The 22,936-nt window shown below is 34.8% G+C and overlaps 2 protein-coding genes across 2 annotated transcripts; one reads left to right on the forward strand and one right to left on the reverse strand.

Annotated features, from left to right (window-relative positions):
• The first annotated feature begins 1,350 nt into the window (after nucleotides 1–1,350).
• LOC136811455 (intraflagellar transport protein 81 homolog) lies at nucleotides 1,351–17,966 on the forward strand. Its single transcript, XM_067068064.1, has 23 exons — nucleotides 1,351–1,482; nucleotides 1,793–1,862; nucleotides 2,886–2,989; nucleotides 3,621–3,801; nucleotides 3,932–4,021; nucleotides 5,026–5,091; nucleotides 9,346–9,456; nucleotides 10,529–10,613; nucleotides 11,375–11,442; nucleotides 11,762–11,857; nucleotides 12,575–12,670; nucleotides 12,871–12,933; nucleotides 13,389–13,472; nucleotides 13,783–13,845; nucleotides 14,009–14,095; nucleotides 14,585–14,713; nucleotides 15,077–15,166; nucleotides 15,569–15,655; nucleotides 15,866–15,937; nucleotides 16,372–16,451; nucleotides 16,723–16,768; nucleotides 17,118–17,189; nucleotides 17,619–17,966. The coding sequence occupies exons 1-23, from the start codon at nucleotides 1,409–1,411 to the stop codon at nucleotides 17,724–17,726; spliced, it is 2,022 nt and encodes a 673-aa protein (XP_066924165.1). The 5' UTR covers nucleotides 1,351–1,408; the 3' UTR covers nucleotides 17,727–17,966.
• Nucleotides 5,555–7,559, reverse strand: LOC136811452 (caspase-3-like). The gene is made up of 2 exons (XM_067068060.1): nucleotides 7,213–7,559; nucleotides 5,555–6,934 (listed from the first exon to the last, which is right to left on the reverse strand). Exons 1-2 carry the CDS (start codon nucleotides 7,433–7,435, stop codon nucleotides 5,739–5,741), a joined length of 1,419 nt encoding a protein of 472 aa, XP_066924161.1. The 5' UTR covers nucleotides 7,436–7,559; the 3' UTR covers nucleotides 5,555–5,738.
• Nucleotides 17,967–22,936: the final 4,970 nt, after the last annotated feature.

A 22,936-nucleotide genomic window follows, 5' to 3' on the forward strand; every position in this document is an offset into this window, starting at 1 on the left:
TTGACGCAAGTCCATTGAAAGTAATCATTTTAAATAAACTTGTGATCTCTCTTTTCCCGACTCATCCATAATCAGTTTAGAAAAACTTAGGAATTTTAATTTCCTGATGCAATTCTGAATGGGCAACTAGAAAGTTAGAAATATTAGTTTTCCACAATGTGGAAATCCGTTTTCACTAACACATTGGTAATACACTTCCAGCATGGGTTCCAAAATAGGTTTCCCTAGTTTCCTTACTTTCCTGAACTTAAAATTCTAGACTGATTTGATCGAATAAAAAACCACATCTGAAAATGAACAATCCCTAAGCTAGGGAATCATTAATTTTTTCCTGTGTATGCTGATACGCAAGCACTTAAAACTAAAGTCTCGCAAAGGCGGGACAAACATCAAATTTTTGAAGTTTGCAAAAAAACGCCACATAAAAGATCTTTCAAATTTAGTATGTGAATAGAGTAGTAAAAAATACAACTTTTCTATTTTTCCTTTTTTTTACAAAAGTTCTAGGAATGAAAATAAAGGGATAATGATGATTGAATAATATCCATTGATGATCCGCGGCACTATTGTAAAGCTACAATCACCCTCGAAATATATTGAGATTTTAGTGTATTTTAACGTTTTTCAGAATTTATAGTTCGGGCAAGAATTGCTATTTTAGCACTTCCACTTTCTTCCATTGAATATTTCGATTTTAGAGGGGTTTGGTGGCTTCTAGGCTATATTCCAAGCGTCATTCGAGCAAATATGAGCTTTTAAATCCGGAGATCCTAAGGTCCTAAGTCTTTTATGTCTTTTACTTTGTGTCTATTGGTTTGTTGGTTCTTTTTCTCATAAAATTCTCATTTCTTGACAGAATGTTTGATTAGTTTGATTTATTTATTTAGAAAAATTCCAAAAAATAGAAAAAAACGTATAATTATAAATATATATTGGTCCCTTTTTATGTTTCATCTTTATGTTAACATAAGTTATTTAGTAGTTTCAACATTTGCTCTCCTTGAGTTAAGATCTCTGATCTTCACCATATATACTCAATTTGATAATATTCTTGGATCTAATATTCTGCACTCCAGATCTAACTCCCCACCAGATTTACAAACTAATCTAAACTTTGATTAACAACATATAGACCTTCTGTTTGTTAAGCAGTGTTAAGCAAAGGGAGCCATCCCACAGTCAAACAGTTGTCTGCGTTGTGGCTTCTTCACATATATGGTTACACTAGTGAAACACATATCTGGTCTTATTCTGCACTGTAACTTTCAACCTTTAGTTTGTATCTGTGGTCCATGTTGGGGTGGTTTATTTATGGCAAAGGAATTTTCTATCAGAAATATCAGTTTTTCCAGTTCCCTTTGTTAGCTTTGTATTTTTTTAGCTTTCAGGAATAAACTAAATATAAGTCATGAGTGAACAACTGAAGTACATAGTGGATGGGCTCAATGATGTTCCTTATAACAAGAATCTTAATTTGATCAGGTAAGTTTGCTGGGAATTCAAAGGACTTTTGTCAGTTCAGTTTCCTTGTAATGTATTGGATAATCATCAATCTTTTTAATGTATTCACTTTGTTACCATTCGAATTTAAATATTGATTATTATGTGGTTGTTCTTATGTTATAAATGGGCGATTCTACTCAAACTTGTACATGTCCTTTCCGCAACAGGGTACCAAAATTCCAAATTTCAAATGGTTTATATAAACCAGCCAATGTAAGTACTTTAAAGCGAAAAAAAATCATTTAATCATGTTTAAAGATGTAAATGTTTTTCTTTTCTTCTGTTACAGCTTCGACTCATTGCAACCCATTCAACTGCTTCAAATCCTCAACGATGTTATGACAAATATCAATCCACAGGTAGTTTGAGATTTTAAAATTTGCAATATATTTCATATTCTTTTTATTTTATCCAGAGTGAAAAATAAACACCATTCTCAATATATATTTTGGTTGAGACAGGTTGAGATAATCTGAAAAAAAAGAATCACAATTTGAGATGGAAACTGCAACCCTGGTTACATTGTGATATCATGAACAGATAATATATTTTTATAATTTAATTACATTTACCTAACTCGGTGGAGGTCCTATGAATTAACCCATGTTAGTTAGTTAGTTAGTTAGTGCGTTCGTTACCAGCTTTTCTCGAGATTGGCTCATTAGTTTTTTCTGATTTTTTGCACAAAGATGTGTAACTATAAACCCTCGAATGTGACTGAGCCCAATTTTGGAAAAAAAATATTTTTGGGCAAATTTGGGTCAAAAAACCGCTAAAAACGGGTTTTTTTGGACTTTGTGAAAAATTGGATCATTAACTTTTTCTGATTTTTTGCTTGAAAGTAGGGTACCATCATAGGTAAAAGATGGGTCAAGCAGATTTTTTCAAAGAAATTTTGTTGGCTCAAAAAACGCATGTTTATCTATAGAATCACTATTAATAAGCATACATCAATGTTCTTAGTTCAATTACACATGAAATTTTGGTTGCTTGGCATGTTTTAATAGAAAAACTGGCCAAATTCGATATTTATTTGTAAGCACATTATTAATTACTTAGGCATTAGCTTTTCTCGAGATTGGCTCTTTTGATACATACATCAATGTTCTTAGCCAAATTACTCAATTTTTTGATGAGATATATGTTTTTTTGCTCACAAAGTCTTGAATATGAAAAAGTATTTCAAGAGCATGAAATTTTGGTTTCTAAACGTTTTTTTTATAAGAAACAAACGACTAATTTTAATAGATCGTCACTATATGTGCTCTGAATGATTGTTTAATGGTAACACTCACGTAGATATCAATCATATATATGTGATAAATGCATAACCAGGTAGGTCCATAAAAGTATCGCTTGTTTATAATTTAATTACATTACAGCAAGCTTCAGATGTACGTGACGAGGATCCAGAATCTAGAGTAATGAGGATGTTACAATTTTTACGTGTCATGAAATATAAACCCAAAACTGATGGTGGTAATGTGTGAGTAATAATTTCATTTTTTACTAAGATTTCTATGTTAGACTTATCATGGGCCTTTCATCGGCAGTGATCATGCTCCAAATTTTGTGTCAATAAAAACTCCCTTAATTAAAACCAACCATTGTTTCCTTGAAAAATCAAAAAATTTTGTGTTAACGGATTGTGCAAATTTCAAGGCTGTTGAATACTTGCCTAGTAATATTTGTGTAATAAGGTATATATCATCGCATCAAAATAAAAAAGCTTTAAGTCCATTTTTTGGAAAATTGAATTATGACCATATCGATGCTTTACACCCCATTTTTTATCAGTTTTTTGGCTTAAATCCATCAAAAAACAATCTAGGGTGGCCTAACTTTAAGCTTTTAGAAAAATAGAATTTTACTTTTCACTTTATTTTCAGGGTAAAAAAGCCTTGTCACACCAGTTTAGGGCAAAAAGGTCCAGAGTGAAAACAATTTTGGACTAAACTAAAGTCTTTTTTAACACAAAATATTTGTTTTAATATATGTTTTTCAGAACTTAAGGAGAAATAATTTTAAGTTGATTTTCTCAAAACAACAAAAATGGACTTAAAACTTTTTTATTTTTATGCAACGATATAGTCAACATGACATTATTTTACTTTTAGGAGTGCTTTTCGACAGGGAATTGTTCAAGGTGATAAGCCAGTGATATACCCAATTTTACAGTGGTTATTAGAGCAAGGTGCTGAATTGAAACAAAGGGCATATTTAGCACGTTTTCTGGTTAAGCTGGACATCCCTGGTGAAGTATTGATTGACAATGAAGTATCTGAAAATCATCAACTGGTAAGCTTTATTTTAGTGGATCTATTGGCCAAAAACATTCAATCATCCAAACAGATTTATTTTATTTGTGATTTAAAATTGATTTTTCTCTGTTATATAGTATAAAATATTCATTTTTAATTTATTTCAGTATTTGAATTTAATCGAAGATTTCAAGGAAGTACACAAAGAATCAGAGCAGATCAAAGGGTCAGGCATGTCTGCTGCCGAAATAAAAAAAGTGAGATGACGGGCTTAGTAGGGGCCATTCAAAAAGTACGTTCGTCGCCGAGGGGGGGAGAGGGTCAGTAAAAAAGCGAACGAAAACGAACGGGGGGAGGGGGTCAAGTCGATCTGTGTACGTTCGCTTTTGCGGGGGGGGGATGCTTGTCACAAGCGTGACTTTTAACTTAGTCTATTAAAAATCTTTTTCTATCTATCTCCTAATTACATTTTTTCTTTGAATCGATAACCGAAGATAATTGTTAATCCCCTAAACAATTGTGTATATTATAATTGTTTAGCAATTATTAGATAATTAGAGAGCAAAAACTTAAGGTGCGATAAGATTAAAGAATAATTTAGTCTTCCGTCAGATACTATCGCCTGATGGATTTAATTTTCAAAATAGGATACAATTAAAGGGAGAGATACCACTTGCTTACACAGCATTTCTAATCAAAAGAAAGAACAAATTTTTCCCTTTAATTGCTAAAAAGTACTAATTTTGAGAAATTCTTTTGTTTATTCTGCTTTGTCAGTAAAGAGCCTCCTTTGAACTCCTTTTATATCAGATCATGATTGCTTTCTGCCAGCAACACTGAAACTTTAAAGGGATAGGTGAGAACAAGCAATCTGACAGAATAAGCTCGCTTTTGTAAGGAACGCACATTTTAGGAAGGACTAGGAACAACAACAAGGTTGCTTGATTGTGTTGAAATGGCTGTATTAGAAAAAATCAATTTTCGACATTCCAGGGTGAAACAGATTTCTTTTTATAAAACTTACTTTTTCCTATGGTTATGAGTAATTTTCAAGCGCCTCCAGAAGTTTACTGTACCTGTAAGAAAAATAACGACCATATAATACATACCGTAGCCGTATTTTTAATCCAAATATTTTTCTAAGGGGTTGTCAGTACAAGTTAGCAGAAGTCCAATTTCTAGTATCCAAATACTCAAGAAATTGGCTGTACTTATATCTAGGGTTGACCAATATTGAACAATGTCTCTAATAATCTTTAAGGATATTTTATCAATGGAAGAAGAACAGAAACAACTCAGGAAACGAATCGATCGTGTCAAGAAAAGGGTAGGTGAAAGTTTTATTGCTTTTCCTTGTCCTTTGTAAGGATTTTTCAAATATTTTTGGATGTCAAATGTGCTGGGGAGTCCAGCTAAGAAAAAGAAAATACCAATCTCGACTATATGGCCTGTAAGAACCGAAAATATTGGGCGATTTCATATGATGTCAGTGGCACTTGATGGGTTAAGAGCGTTGCAGTAATACTCTAATGCGAAGAGTGCTTTGCTAGTTTGCAAGATTATTTTTGAAAGACTATTCTGATAACTGAGAATTGTTGGATTATATTATATTCAATCTTTCAATCAATTTACTATGTACAAAATAATTATCATTGAAATTCTATTGTTTCTTATAAAAGTAAAATTTATTTTACAAAATATTTCCATAATTTCTTTTACACAGTTTTAATCAAATCTGATAGTGATAGTTCTATACAAAATGATCAAGAAAATACAATGTCATACAATGTACACTTTAACAAAGAAAAAAGGACCTTATTATATATGTACAAACACAGTTCTTCCAATCTATTTCAATATTTCAAAAATGAGATCTTAGCTTTTATTCTCTCCTTGACAGGGACTGTGAATTAGCTCGAATAATAGAAATATTAAGATAATGGAATTCAAATAAGCTAGAGTCTACTGTAACAATTAATGAAATTTTATTTTACGATCTTTCAAAGGTCCATAGGGTGGGAACAAAAACAATTCTTTCCTCAGTTGACTGACAGTTGAGGCCACTTGTCGTTTGTTGTCTGTGTAAGCACTGTCTGTCTTTGATTTACGTTCTGAGACTCCACCATTTGCTCTGACCAACATTCTACTGACATCCATCTTGTGCGCTTGTTGATTGAAAACATTCACCAAAGATTCCACGAACCATGATCCTTTGTGTGAATTTCGCCATGAAAAATAACCAGGAACAGTCGAATAAGCGTATAAGAAGTCAGCTTCGGATGGAAGCGTCAATGCTTTCTCTTCTTCTCGGTGAACACCAGGTCCATCAACAGCATCAACAGCATCAATGGGATCCATGTATTTGTAACCTAGGCAAGCTTGAAAAATGAAGAATTTCGGCTTACCAGCCAATCCGCGTGTTTGAAACATTTTGGTGATATCGCTGATCTTGATTCCATCATCGTTACCATAGATAATGCCTTCTTGACCATGACTCAAAATAGCGCATGCGCAACATGACATGTTGGAATAATCTTCATTGGCTGCTGATTGGAGGGCTTTCAGGATTTCTGCTTTTGATGGATTTTGAAAGACATCAACAATGAAGCCACATTGTAGGAACGTGTCGATCAAACCATCTCTGTCTTTGTCTGTCCCTGAGCGGTCCGATAAGGAGCTTGTTCTCTTGAATTCCTTGACGTTAATAATGGTTATTCTACCTCTTGGGAAAGTATCCATTTTATAGAAATAGTCTGAGTCAAGCTTTTCTTCGCAGTTCTTTTGCTTAGAACCTTTAGGTAGTGCTTGAGGGTAAATTGTTCGGTGACTCATCTCAAAGCCATCTTTGGTTGGTATCGAATACTTCAAGTATTCTTTCCCCCATACTGGTTCAACTGACTTAGGTGGAGATTGAACTTGGTGGAGGGCGTTAGTCCATCGGATACCGTCAGTAGCATTGGCTGGCGGAGATTCAATAACATCGTGCTGCATTGCCGTGATTTCTTCAACAGTGACGACGTCATCGTGCTGCATTGCCGTGATTTCTTCAACAGTGACGACGTCAGAGAGAACTGGTTTCTTTAGAGGTTCTGCGTGTTGCCCAGTCGTCCATGGCATCTCTTCGTCTTCAATTTCGTCTTGTTTTGGTTGGACTGATGGATTTTTTGAATCTAGAATGAAATTATCAAAGAAATTTGTTATAAAATTTTAAGCCACTTTGATGCGATTTGGTATTCGGTATTCTTACTGGCAAGTTAGATGGAATAAAAAAGGGTATGTCAGGAAGGATATCTTTGAAATGATGTCGATATCCGTTGTTTGTTGTATGCATATAAGGTATATTCTCTTAAATTTGACGCAAAATTTTTCGATGAATTACTTGGCGAGCGATGCAGTCAAGCAAATGTTCACACAGAATGACATCATCAAAAAACGATAAAAAAGTTACCTTCATCTTGTTGTTTGCCAACACTCGCTTTTTGAACCCATGAACACATGGCTGGTCGATCAACTTCATCTCTGTCCTCTTCTTCACAGCACGAAACTGGTGGCCGATTGGACTGTACTTCTTTACCGACATTACTTCTTGATTTGACGACTTTAGGTGGTGTCGGCATATCTTCAGGGCGCTCGATGTCAAACATTTCTTCTTCTATCTCTTGAAACGGCATTTTTCTTATGAGAAAAAGGCTTCGCGTTTAAATTCCTTGTCTTTTAGTTTCTATCTTCCTCTTCTGGTTTGTTTCATTAATGAAGTTTCTTTTTCTATTGAGAGTGTATTTATACTATTATCAGCGTGTCTTTTTTAAAATTCCCAGAGGACTTTTAATGGTCATTATGGCTTTAAATAAACATTTACAAATCACTTTCCCTTGTAGAAGTACTACTATCATTTTAAAGTTGGAAAACTCCCCCTTCATTATGGGGTATGATGGATTTTTTGCAAGCTCTTATTTCATTTTGCTGGTCGTTAACAAAACAATTTACAATTTACAGTTACTTTTCTAAAGAACGCGTCATCTCTATTTACTCTAACTCATCTCTATGACCAATTACTGAATTACTTGTAAAAAACTCCAGCACGTCTCTTCGTTACCAATGGATGTCACTTGAAAATTGGTCTTCATAATCTTGTTTACATAGATTAAGGACGGGAATTTTCAAAGATGAGGGACAAAATGAGATTTTCTCGGAAATCACCAAAGTACATTTTCCTTTTGATTAATTTAATTATCTTTTTCAGCAATTGTTTTGGCATTTAACTTTTTGTGAGTAACAGAAAGTACTTAACCGAATACTCGTCAAGTTTAACTAAAGTAATCTGAAGATATTATATATTTCTTGAGGGGCGGGAAAACTGCACTTTCTTCCTATACATATACATAGTAACCACTATTGTTTTCAAACCGCCCTGCCTTTGAATGATATTTTTAGACCTCCCTGATGAGGTCCTTTAAATTAACCCATATCCGTCCGTCCGTTGTCTTTTTCCAGCTTTTTTCGGTATTGGCTCATTATAAAGGCTTTAAATCTCGAATTTAAGGGGTTTTAAAAATTTAATTAAAGTCGAATGCTTCCGTTCAAAAAGTTTTGAACGAAAGACAAAGTTACTTAAGCTTTTTTTACATGCACGTAAAATTTTACTTTAGACCTTACGGAAAATCGTTCGTAAAGCTGTCTTTTGGGAATTTCCCCGATATTATGTTGAGTTTTTGTTGATTAAGAAGGTCTTGCGTGACTTTTTGAACGTAAGCAAACTCTACATAAGGCCTTAAAAAACTACGTAAGCTTAGGGAAATTCCCCACCCTTCAAGGTCTTAATTAAAATTTTACGTACATGTGAAAAAAGTTTTAAGACCCTCTTAATCAAAGTCGGGGAAATTCCCAAAAAGCAAGCTTGCGCGCGATCTTTTGTAAGGCCTTAAGTATGATTTTACGTACATGTGAAAAGAGCTTTAGAGAAAACTTGACTTTTTAGGGGAAGGAGAACTTTCAATTTCGGGGAATCCCAAGAATTGTATACCATTTGACCTATACTAGTATTCTATTTTTAATCAATAGTGTAACCGTTTCTAGGCAATAAGGAAAACTTTACAAAACTTATTTGGACTGTACCTTCTAATGATTCGAAAGTAAATAGTGTTTCAAGCTATTTACCTAGTAAATAGTCTTGTCAAGTGTCAATCCTCACCGCAGTGTTGTTGTTTCTATTATTTTGTGTTGATTCTGGAATACCCAGAACTTTTCAAGGTTTTTGTTAATTGGATTTTGTTCATAAATCGAAAAACAAGTTGTGTAATCGAAATTTTCTTCAGAAGTTTGACTACTTTACTATCTCTACACACCCGGCAGCACCTGGAAAGAATTTAGTTTTTAATTCCCTGCCCGATTGAATTTTTGGCATACTTTTTACTTTGATTTTCACTATTAGTACATTTGGGGACTTCTACAGTTGAGCCATCGTCGAATTTTGCATTTCATATTTCTGACCCATATCTTTCCGGTGATTACCCAACAAATCACATAAGGTCTGCCGTAAGGGCTCATAAATGCATCATTAACACAATCTAATCTTTTTCAGGTTGATCCAGTGGCCAACAAAGACAATTTGTTGTATGCAGCCAAACAGTTGAGACAAGAGAGAGAAAGAGAAAGTAACTTAGCTGACCAACAGCACGCACAAAAAACTTCCGTAAGTCTCATGTTAATTTATTATTAAGTACGAGGGTGAGCTCCCGATAATTGCTACTTGATTGCTCCGCTAATTAAATTACGAAATTTCAATTCCATCACAAAGAAAAATAGACAGGCCTGTAAATACGTTGTCAAGTAGGTACATTAAAGTACAATTAGAAACTTGCACAAAAACCAAGCTCTATAAAGCGCAGACGACGTCAATAAAGAATTCATTCTACGAAAATGTGATTCAAATCAAACCATTGCTTTTTCTAATCCATCCGGTTCATTAAAGTTAAGCATATTTACAAAGCATATTTACAACGTGACCAACGGTTCCTTGGCTGAATTTTTTTCTAAGGAACTCATTTTTGTGTCTCATTTGTCAATATTCCACGCTTCTAAGAAAGAAAGAATGGTCCATAGTATGATAAACTATTACTATATAGCATTGATTCAGCTATACAACTTGAGTTGAGATGTCACTTTTGACAGGTCTTTTTGTACAATGTTTGTTTGTGATCATTACTTCCCCCGACTTTTTATCATACTGGATGCTGATGATGCATCAGAATCGAATTCTCAATGAAATTCTTTCTGTGTATTATCTGGAAATATTTAGATCGGAAATTGGGAGAACAAAATATAAATTTTGCCGGGAGAATTTATTTTTTCATGTAAGTTTATTTTAGCAAAGCCTTGGGTTCTAAACGGAGTTTCATTTCCTTAAAAGTTTTTTCCCTGTTTACGAAAAATGTCAGCCACATCCCCATTTAACTATCCCCTAAACTCAATCAGTACTCTTCTTCCTGTTCAGCTTAAAACTTCCCAATGTTAAAACCCATCTAGAAACTGACAGTGATTACATCTGTGGTTGACTCCCTAACAACTTGACAGGACTTGCCCAGACCGGTTCAATTTGTAATCTTGTAATTTCTCGAACGAAAAAGGGAATTTCTCATTTTTTGCTTAAATATGATTTGTCTGATTTCCCTACAAAAGAGGGTTTTTCAAATCAATATTAATCGCGAATCTCGAAACAGAAATGCATTTTTTAAGTAATATTTAAACAAAATCTATTTTTTTAGTTAAGCCATGCTGAGCAGAAAATCAATCGAATGCAAATGCAAATTCGTGACTTTAAAGCATCCAGTATTGGAATCACGCCTGATGGTACGTTCATTATTCCCCCTGATAATCCTTTAAAAAAAGGAAACCTCTAATTAGCTGTCTCAAACAAAGACAATGTTTAGTACTTCGTTTCATCTACCTTTTCGTGCACTGTTTTTGGTATATCCCAAAAACCGGAAGAATTGTTTAAAAAAACACTTCTTGATTTTTTAAAATAATGGCAGTAAGCCACTGTCTCAGGCTGAGAAACCATCTCATTGAATGGCTCTTACTTCTCTGTGCTTTTGCCTCATACAGTTACGAAAGCATTCAAGGGTGCATGCTTACATGCTAGAGAATTCAACAAATTCCAGAATTGATCATTTTTTCACCCCTTAAATCAACGGAGTTGTCGAATAACGCCTGTATTTTTTGTTTTAATGGTGTTTAATAGTAAACATTAATCTAAAAAGTGCTATTAACCTAATGTTAAAAGCCTATTCTAAGAAACTTTTATTATTTTACTCTTCTAAGAAAGAAATTTGATTGATCTAAAATAATCTATTTTTAACATAATAGTGATATAGCCATACCATTTGTCACTTGACATGACAGGATTTGCTTAATGAATACAATGATGGCTCAAATATTAATGTGTTCTGCAAAAAGATTAATGCTTCTGTTTAATTACCCACATGAAAAAGACATTGGTAATAAGGGTCATGTCATCCCCAAAGTTATTTAGATTCGAGTCCGGGGTTGGCTTATCTTTGTCTGAAAATATAAGTGTAGTAAGTTTATAACTGTCTCTATCTTCATATTAGGTTTGATCAAGCGCTTAGAAGAAGAGAACCAAGTCAATGTCTACCTCACCACCGAGAAAATACCTAAAGTATGACGACTTTTGTAGTTTTCTGTGGATGTTGCTCTAAAAGAATCGAAAAATTACGGTACTAGAATTTCACCCAAGTGAACGGAAGTTGGAGAAGAATGGGCTTGAAGTTTTACCATTGGCGCCCTACTCTTCACCCTACTCTAATCACCGCCCCTCACCTACCCTCCCATTTGTAGGCAAATGTTCGAATTTCTTGAACGGTTCATTTCTCCATTCAAGATGTCAGACTTTATGCCCTTTAAAAATTATTTGAAATGAACCTAGATAAAAGATGATACTTCTTTTATACGAGCACTCACATTCTTACTTTCCATAGGAGTTGGAGAACAAGAAACAGTACATAGATACATTACAACGCGTTTCAGATGAACCTGCTATGGGTCAAAACGAACTTGAAGTTCTAAATCAAAGTGTAAGTTTATTCCATTGCTTATTGCTGATCTTGTCTCCTTAATTGTTTTCTCAACTTTAGTTGAGTTAAAATCTGAGAATGTCTGTCTATCTGTATGTCTTCCTGTCACCTCAAAACTTTGGAGCAGGCTGGAGACTTCAAAAATGGTCGGATTCCGCTGAAATTTTGCATACTTGTTCCTTGAGTGAATATATGGGTGTTTTTTTCCTTCTTTTTTTCGAAATTGTGATTTTCAGGGGTGTGGTCACAAGTTTTAGCCTCAAAACGAGGCAAAAAACTTTGGGGCACGCTGGAGACTTCAAAAACTGTCCAATTCTGCTAAAATTTTGCACACTTGTTCCTTGGGTGAATCCCTGAGGGTGTTTTTTTCGTTTTTTTCGAGATTTTGATTTTCGGGGCCTGGGGACAAGTCTACTTAGAGAAAAGGTATCTTATTCGTTCGGCAGTTGTTATATAATAGTGACAATCTAGAGAGGAGTGAGGGGAGAGGCCTCAGAGTTCAAAATGAATTATGGCCCATGAAAGCATATTATTTGCTATGATAATTATTCCTTTACCCTTGTTTCGCATCGGATGACTTTTGACTCGCGGCGCTCTTCCTCTAAAAATCAAACCCGTCCCCTTGCGAGCTGAAAGTAAGCTGATAGTGATATACAACTGGTTCAAGCTAGCTGAATTTTTTTATTTTGAACAATTTTCTTTTTTTGTGTACTTTAGATCAAGGAGTTATCATCAGAGGTGAACGAGTTGGTGGAGAAACGAATGATGAGAAACGATCCTATTGATGACAAATTATCCGTCTTTCGCCAACAGGTACCTTCCAAACGTTTAGCTATCATTCTATCACTTGTAACCGGTATTCAAAAATTTCGTTTCCCGATGAAAAAAAATCTTTTTTCCAATTCTTTTCGTTGTTTATGAAGGTCTAATGAATTCAGGTTCTAATAAATGCAGCCTATGTCACAGCGAAAGATTCTTTATTACAGTTTTTTTTACTTTTTTATGTCTCATAGGCAGCAGTGATAGCAAACAAGAAAAAATCAGCCGCTGAAGACCTTCAAGAGGCTATGGATGAGGTGGGTTGTTTTCTACTTTTCTTCATTTTTTAAAAGTTTTGATTTTTGGGACCTGGGAACCAGTTTTTCATCAAAACGAGGCTGGAAGCGCTGAAGACCTCAAAAATGGTCGGATTTGGCTAAAATTTGGAACACTTGTTTCTAGGGTGAATTCTAGTTTTTCTATTTTTACAATAATAATTTGAAATTTACTGGTAACTATTAATGGCTCAATTTTTGTACTCAAAATAAAGTTGAATTATTTCAGTTTACTAGAATTCTAGAACCCTCTAATTTTTTTATTGGTCTAGCCTATCAATTTTACAATTATGCCTACATGATAGCACGTTCAACAGTCTTGGATATTGTACACAAATATCTGAAACACTGAATAGAGCGTCTCTATCGTTCTCAGATTGTGGGGAAGCGCAATTATGCTTGGGTATGACATTGCTTTTGCTTCTTTTCTTTAACAGTACCACAATGCGGAAGGGGAGATTGAGGAGCGGAAAGACAAGTTGAAAGATTCAGACGATGTGCAAATGTTGAAAGGAGATGAAGTACTGTAGCATGTCATCTGAGTGTCATTTATTCTTTGCTTGATCCGTTGACGGCTTTCAGACGTCTAATCATAGACAATGATTGTCCAGTTTTAATACTTCTTCATACACCAGCTTAAATGTTAATCTTTATCAATAATTATTCTCGTATCGTTACTTTTTTCTAGGCTTTCAGGGGTTTTGAAGAGGTTTTACGAAAATTTCCCCTTGCTTTCCTAGTCTTGAAAAGCTATAAGTCCTTTGATGCAGTCTAGGTGTAGAGTTCTTCAGCAGCATATTTTCTTACCTTCGTTTCTGTCTTCGTGTTTAGTTCAAACGATACGTGAACAAACTTCGTGGTATCAGCAACATCTATAAAAAGAAACGCCAGGAGGTAAACTTTTTTTATCTATTCTGATAGTACTATTTAGTTATTTCCTTCAACAGACATGAATTTATTCTTTATACACTAGCTCGTTATCTCGTCTACAAATAGTCTGCTATTATGTCCTAGAACAACAAAGAATTGTGACCGAATGAGTATTTCTTTTCTTTAGATATCCGATTTGCAAGCAGAAGTTGGTGTATTGAGCCGCTCTGAAGAAATTCTCAAGTCACGTGACGACAACTCGCAAGCTTTCCTTGTATGTTTTATTTCATCATCCAATTATTATCATTTTCTATAATTTAATACTGGCTGAATCAGGTAAAATGTTTCAAAAGTTCGACACTTACAGCTTCAACGTGTCTATTAAGATATTCCACACTGTGATATCACACTGTACTTCTAACTCTCTGAATGGATCCTTTTCTATTCGAAACAGTATTAAAGCAACGAACCGATACCTCAAGGGAGGGAGAGAAGCTACCCTCTCTAAGGTCACGTGTTCGATGGGGCTCCTCAGTACGGAATCTGGCGATTCATATCAATTAATACAGTAATACATTATTACTCAACGAATCTAGCAATTCTGACATTTTGACGCCTTTTCTCCAAACACCGCGCGTTGCTTTTATCTGCAGTGTTATCCAATATCCCGAGCTAAGGTTAACAACTTCCAGTAAACCCCCTCTCCAGTTAAACGAAGCATCAGATTACATTCATAAATAACTGTTAGCTATTTAATTTTCAGTCGAATCTTGAAGCGAAACATGGCGTGTCGGGTTTTCACGACGCTCAAGAAGAACTAGAGAAAGTCTCAACTATGAAAGGCGAACTGGATGAGAAGAAAGGCAAAACATTGGAAGAAATGTCTCAATTGGTATGCTGACTTTATAGTCCTTTTTTTTTCTTCTGGGGGACGAGTTTTGCACAACTAACGCTGTTTTGGGTCTGAGGGATATAGAATAGATGACATTAGATGACATTAGAAAAAAAATAATCAAAACTAGATTTTATTCAGATTCGGTGAAATAAAAAGAGTACACTGGACTGCACCGGGGATCACTTAGTGGTACGGGAGCTGACAGTGCTGACGGAGATTTGGTGATTGCTACCAATGTCCCAATGCCGCAATAGATATCTCCTCTGATAATGTGGCAATTATAAACAATAATTGTTTTGGAAACGCGTGACAAAATATAGACAATTAAAACATAATTGACTATTGTTTTTTGTTTTGCAGGTGGTTCAATTAACGAACAGTATATCAGAGAAGAAGAATTCATTAGCTCCTGTCATCAAAGAATTGAGACCGTTACGTCAACAAGCTCAGGTAACCCTCTGAATTTCTTCTTGCTTCCTCTCGAATTTTCTGTCGGTTAAATCATCACAAACTGGTACAAAGGATAATCGACACAATTTTCATGAAAACGATCAATTCCGTTATGATATTTGAATTTTGAGTGGCATCAGCAGCATAATGGTGACTACTTTTTTGGCCACGCATGATAGCACAATAGATAACTATTTTTGAGCTCCTTCTTTTCTCCCTCTTTTCTATTCTTAGACATAAAGGCTGAGGGGTATATTACCGGAAAGGATTCTTATAGGTCTTGATAAATATTTTCGCTAGAAATAGAGATATTGGTACTAAATTCAAGTGCCAAATTCATCAATGCTTCTGTTGAACATGAAATTTCTATTGAGGACGAACTGCAGTAACTTTACTTCTTAGGAGTTGTCTGTGGAGTACGAAGAACGAAAAGGAACTTATGAAACAACTGCTGCTGGCCTTGAAAGCAACATGTCCAAACTTGACCAGGTAAAAGGAACGGCAAAAAAATTTTTCGACGTTTTGAATTGAAATATATACACGTGTATAAGAACTTGATCATTTTTTTTATTTTTTTAGCGAATGTCCCTGCGAAAAACGCTTTGTTTAAGTTTTGCCGAATTCGCCATAATTATTTTACTTTTAAGTTATTCTATAGAATGGATTTACCTGTTGAAACTTTCTTTTTCTTCGCTTTAGGAAGTAAAAGCACTTCGGGAAGAGGTTTTGGCGGAAGAAAGTCGTTACCATTACATGGAATCCATGATCGAGGTATCCTCTCTTTTCTTTCTTTCATTCTTTCATTCTTATTGGTAGGAGACATTCAGAGCACGAACTGAAAATCGAAATAATCACTATACAGTCGACTTTTTCCAATTTGATCTTCGCAAACATTTTTGTTCGTATCGAATTAGAAAATGATTCTTATTATGGTAATGCTTTGACGGCTGAGAAGACCATCCTTTATGGCTCGCATTACAGAGACTTTTTAATAATGGAGGGCTGACTGAACGAGCCTTTGACCATGCGAAATTCTCTGCAATGGTTGAAAAAAGATATAGAGGAATGGGCTGTAAGTCTTCAAACTTCATTTACAAAACTTTCCTTGGCTCCTTCAGTGAGGTAATAAAAACACTCGTGTGTATTCGGGATTTGAATCAATCAATCAATCAATCAATCAATCAATTTTACCTTGTTTGTTATAGGTATTGGAGGTCCAACAACAGCGTATCGATGAAGAAATCAAATCTTATGTCAACACTGATAGTTCCAAGAAATCTCTCAGGTAGAATTATTTGTAGCTGTTAAATTAGATTTTATTGGACCAAACAGAGTTTTGTTTTTTTTTCGTTCAAAATAATGATTTCTTTGCATGGTCGTTTGATTTCATCGACCTTCATTGTCCTTCGTTGACCTTCTTTGACCTATATTTATTATGGCTAAAAATCCTAATAAAAGCTACAACCGCTTTTTTGATATATGCTTTTAGTAGCAAATTGTTTAACACGTTGGTATCTTCCAGCGATTTTATTTTTATCCTTTAACTTTTCCTCCAGGGACAAATATTCACAGAGGATTCACGAACAAGAAGTATTGGGGAAGGTCAGTTTGCTTCTCCTTCCTTCTTTCTTTCTCACTCTCCAAACTTTCGATCCTTAACTCAAAAGAGTAATTTTTGGCTGAGACTCGACTGTTCTTATTTTTAGGAATTTTCAGGCGTAAATGTTCTTAACATTTTATTCATTTATTGGTCTAAATTCAATTTCCGTGGCCATTTTCGAGATTTCCTTTATACGAAATTGTTCATATTCAAAAAGCTTGTACACCTAACTTTAAATGGTATAAATGTTCTTTCCCTCTTTTTACTCAGCTAAAAATGTTGAAATGGTTTTGGTGTATTTTGCTGTTATAAGACCAGCGACAGTGCTTATTCATTATTGTTTTGTTTCAGCAATTACGTGAGAAGCAGAAATATCTCCGAGAAAATCATGCTCCCAATATGCGCCAAATGAAAATGTGGACTGTAAGTGATATCTAATCTTTAGATTGATGTAAACTTTATTTCATAAAGATCATGAATCTAACAAAACAAAGCACAAATCTAGCGAAACATTCCTTACATTCTACAAATAATATAGCTGCTTTTTTGGTAGTGATCTTTAAACTCATTGCAATTTGTCCATCCAATTATCCTTAAAATTAATATGTTCGCGAATACCAATTATAAAGGGGTACGCGAAAAAGGCACACAAATTGGTAGGACTAAGGTATATCGGATGGACAAAATAAAATGAGTTTCGTAAAAGCCTATGTGGTTTTTGAAAAGGTCTACATGATTTTGACTACTCAAGCATGATGACAAATAAGCACTAGATGACTTCAAACAATGTGCTTGATCGTATCATCTAAGGAGAGTTTCAATGCTCTGTTATTTTCAACTTTTTGTTTCCAGGATCTGACGCAACTGTTGAAGTGCAAGAAAGAAAGCTTGAGCGGACCAACAACAAACACGGTTGAAGATCCGGCTCTGTACGATGAACAAGACCATCTCGTTCTGTAAAATACATGCACTTGAGGTTTTTAATACAAGGCCATCTTGAATTCTTTTATTTCACACGCTATAAGACTTTTTTCGAAAAATGACGACCATACGCTTCTTTTTGTAATCAGTCAAATTGTAAATTTTTTTTGATTTCATTTTTAACTGTAAATTTTTTGGTTTAATTTATATATTGTAACATCAAGTTTTTGTTCATTGTGCACACTATAAAAGATAAAAAAATATATCAGCAAACAAGATTAAAACGTGTCAGTTCTCACCTGAACGAAGTCTAAACATAAGCATAAATTAAGGCTGAAAATGAGATTTTGTTAAGCATACTCTTGGGTGCCTAATAAACGTACAGACCAAAATAAACGTACAGGAGGGAAATAAAATTGAAAATAATAAACGTACAGGCTGAAATAAAAGTACAGACGAGAAATCAAAGCTAAAATAAATAAACGTACAGGCTAAAATAAACGTAATCTACCAATTTTTCAAAAGTAGAGTTCAAATCGAACGCTCGAATTTATAGCAAAACGTTTGAATTTACTCGTGTAACATTCGAAATCTCCCACAATACGTTCGAATGTAATTAACGGCCTTTCTACACGTCTTACTTAAACAAAAAATAACAAATTTTTTCCAGTATGAATCGGGCGATATTGGGTCAAAATAAATAAACGTACAGGAGGGAATAAACGTACAGGCGGGAAATTTCTCAAAATAAATAAACGTACAGTTCCTAATAAGGTGCGTACCGGCGGGAAATTTGACACGAAAAAAATAAACGTACATGTACGTTTATTAGGCAGGCACCCGAGAGTACTGAGCCTCGACCCAATTTTCCCGTAAGCTTATAAAAGAAAGAGTGTAGTATAGTATATCAAATATTACGACTTTGATTTTACCAAATTTTAGCTATATAAGTACACCCCTGTCTCACAGCTCCGGTGGAACTTTTTTTCCCAGTGGAGATAAAAATTCCTAATGAAATCCCAATGGGGATAGAAATTCTTGTTCCCAGGCTAAAAAGTCCAATGGGATGATTTTGGAGAGCAATTTTTAAACATTGAATTTCGAGTGGGAATGAAATCAAAGTCACGAATTAGTGGATTCATAAATAAAACTTTGGTTCAAAATTTCCCGCACTTGCATTCGCGCTCAATAGCATGGTCACGTTTACAACCAGATTTTAAGGATGGGAGGCAATGGTAATATTTGATCGTAGTGTGGCCAGAACTTCAAAATGGTATCGCTTGCTCCGCTTATTTAACAAAAGAATACACCTACTCTAGGGGCTGAGTTAGGTCCCGTATGCGCATCAGCGTATAGTCATTTTTTCTTTTGATCATGAAAGTATAGTCCTTGAAGAGTCAGAAAACGTGTGTGGCGTTATTTGGATCAGGCTCAAATTTCCATAATGGCGGATTTTAGATTTCAACCCTTTTTAGCCCTCTTGCTTGAAAAGAAATTTTTTTTTGACTTTAAACATAGACATATTATATACCAATCGATCACAAATTTTATGCTGATTAAGAAAAAGGTCAGAATCATGGTCTGAAAATTTTGTTATCTGGAGATATGAAGCACTTTCGATTTCGATTTTTTGAAATGACTACTTTTGGTTCCAGATTTGCGTGGCTTTAACATTTGATTGGCTTACTTAATTTACTTGAAATTTTCGGAGGGTCTTGCCTACTGTTCAAATAATAAAACTCAGGAAAATTTTTTTTTCTACATGAATTTCGAAATCCATAATGGCGGATTCAAAATTTTCTTTCGTCACATGGGCTCTTAGGCTCTGCTAGGATAAGAAAAATATTTTTTGAGCTTAAAACCCTGAATATTATATACCAATCGATCAGAAATTTTATACTGATTAAGAAAAAGGTCAGAATCATGGTCTGAAAATTTCGTTATCAAGAGATATGAAGTACTTACGTTTTCTAAGTTTTGAAAACGAAAGTACTTCATAGCTCGAGATAGAAAAATTTTCAGACCATGGTTCTGACCTTTTTCTTAATCAGCATAAAATGTCTGATCGATTGGTGTATAATATGCAGGGTTTTAAGCTCAAAAAACATTTTTCTTAGCCTAGCAGAGCCTAAGAGCCCATGTGACGAAAGAAAATTTTGAATCCGCCATTATGGATTTCGAAATTCATGTAGAAAAAAACTTTTCCTGAATTTTATTATTTGAACGGTAGGCAAGACCCTCCGAAAATTTCAAGTAAATTAAGTAAGCCAATCAAATGTTAAAGCCACGCAAATCTGGAACCAAAAGTAGTCATTTCAAAAAATCGAAATCGAAAGTGCTTCATATCTCCAGATAACAAAATTTTCAGACCATGATTCTGACCTTTTTCTTAATCAGCATAAAATTTGTGATCGATTGGTATATAATATGTCTATGTTTAAAGTCAAAAAAAAATTTCTTTTCAAGCAAGAGGGCTAAAAAGGGTTGAAATCTAAAATCCGCCATTATGGAAATTTGAGCCTGATCCAAATAACGCCACACACGTTTTCGGGTTGGTCTAAAAAGCAGGGTAGCCAATGGGGTAGCCAATTGGGCTAGGTTATGGGGTACCTCTTTTTGCCTAAACCTTTGAAATCTGAAACCTGTTTTCATGTGGAAATAACTATTACAACATCTTGTTAATGATTCCATGTAATAAAATTTAAGATTCTTTTCGAACTTCATCCACAATAGCCTTTTTTCCAAAGGTACTGAACTTTGTCACTTCTCAAGAGACCTGGCGCCATTTTGTCTTCCTTCTTGGCTTCGTTTGAAAATTTACAGACCCGAATAAAAAATATATACAAAACAGTTTTTAATATTTTAGATTTAGATTTTATTTATGTTTTAAATTGTTATTTCCGTGAAGCTGTAATTCGATGATAATAGTTTTGGAATCGCCTTTTGGGCCATATGATCTCTAATCTTGTCATATCTTAACAATCCTTTGTTATTGAATCTATTGTTTAATTTAAATCATGTTTAGATGTTTCAAACAATTAATTCCTTTCAAAATTTTAAATATGGCAGCTTATAATAGGTACAAAAGGTCTTTTGAAATAGCTCTATAATAATGAAGCTCTATTTCTTACTCCTCGTGCATTAACACGTGGTAATTTATATCTTTGTTTATCTTTGGAATCATACATGATCAATCTAAGTATCAATCAGATTCATGCTCCCTGGTCAGTAAAATGTGGTTCTATGCATTCATTTTCGGTATTTCTATTAATTGGCTACCCCAATTGGCTACCCTGCTTTTTAGACCAACCCCACGTTTTCTGACTCTTCAAGGACTATACTTTCATGATCGAAAGAAAAAATGACTATACGCCGATGCGCATACGGGACCTAACTCAGCCCCTAGAGTAACCTCAGTTCAAATCGCATCGGACTGTCGGATAACCTCAACAACACAAGCCAAGCACACAGAGAAGTCTTAGATTATAATCTTAAAGAGATTTTGCAAGACATCTCTGCTTTCTTTATACTTCTGTCATTCATTGAATGAATTAGCTAACCTGCCTTTTTCCAACTGGCCTTGTGTGTTTTTGTTGAGATCTTCGGAGCGCCAAGCCAAGGAAAGACCTTTTTTCAAAGAGGCCACCCTGTTGAATAATTATGTAGTCCAGCAGAAAAACAATGATAAAACCATGCATAATTATTACAATATGCATGATACAGTAATTATGCATGGCTCTATCATCGTTTTTATAGCTGGACTACATAATTATTCAACAGGACGTCCTCTTTGAAAAAAGGTCTAATCAGGGCAGAAAATCTTTCTTCAAAGTACTTCAGGAAGGTGTGTGTGACACAAAATCATTTAAACTAGCCCTATGTATAAGAGTTGCAAAGTGCCTACAGCATACTCCACCTTGATTTGCCAGTTGCTAGCAAAATGGGCTATTCCCAGAAGACATCAATTTTAAAAATAAATTTCGGCACAGAATTCCAGGCAAACTTTAGAGGAAGTTGAAAAAAATTGACCGTCAGTCGAACATGGTTTTTTCTCCTATCCATGATTTTATGTCTCCGGGGGTTTTGTTGTTTGGAATTGATTAACCTGGATTACTGGATTAACTAACAGTTAGGTAGGGTCAGGGTTGCTAGTAACGGCTTGTCACTATGCCGGGTTGCGGGTTTATACTCGGCGTCTTAGGCCCCGCATGGTTGCTACTAATGTCTCAAATTTCAGCCAGGTTAAAAAAGAGGGGTCCTTTTACCCATATTATAATAACATTACCCCCGTTTTTTTTTGTCATTCTATAAGTATTTAAGAAATTTTGTCAAAAAAGACTTTAAAGGTCGTTGAAGGGAATTATTTGAATGCTCTAGATTCTGTCAAAACTTCCAGGAAATATTCGTGAAAAGTGGAATAGAAAGGCTTTGTCTTTGAGAACAAGACAGTTTCAGGAGCCAGAGTTGAAGGATATGATTTCATTTGTTGAAGAAGAATTGACTTTGTGGAGTGATTCATTGTTTTCGAAAGAAGCCCTAGAACAAAGAAAACTGCTGAATGATAAAAATTCACCTTTCAATAGAACACCTTCTTCGGGTCCAAACAAAGGTCTTAGAAATTATCATACCGGTGTTCAAATAAAGTGTCGTCTCTCTAATCTGATCATGATATTGAGTATTGTCCACTTTTTAAAAAGAAGTCTATAAGAGATAAGATCAATTTGTTAATGGGGTTCGTCTCTGTTTTGGTTGTTTTTCAAAAAATCATGTTGTGACAGCCTGCAAGAACATTTGTGTCTGTAAAATCTGTAAGAAAAACCTTCCTACATCTTTGCATGGTTATGTTCCAAAGTCTAGAGCCCCACCTAAAACTGATTCTCCAACTTCTGATAATCCAAGATCTACACCTGTTTCATCATCAGTGCCAACTACAACATCTCAGAGTGTGCCTATAACTTCAGCATTACTGTAGTGTCTGGTGAATCTGCAGTCAGCATCTGTGTTGTGCCTGTTTTTCTAACTCATTCAAAGACAAAACGAGAAGTGAAGACCTTTGCCTTGTTAGACTGTTAGATGCATGTAGTCAGGGTTCTTTCATTGATGAAGTTCTGTTGAAAACTTTCTGTTCAGATTTTGTTGAGACAAATATTACCATCAAGACAATTAATGGCCGGTTTGTGTAATTTACGATGCGCGATCCAACGATTCACGATGCACGATGCACGATCCATGCATGATTTATGTCGATT

The sequence above is a fragment of the Clytia hemisphaerica genome, unplaced genomic scaffold (genome assembly GCF_902728285.1).
Source record: "Clytia hemisphaerica strain Z4C2 unplaced genomic scaffold, Clytia hemisphaerica genome assembly, whole genome shotgun sequence".
NCBI classification, from domain to species: Eukaryota; Metazoa; Cnidaria; class Hydrozoa; order Leptothecata; family Clytiidae; genus Clytia; species Clytia hemisphaerica.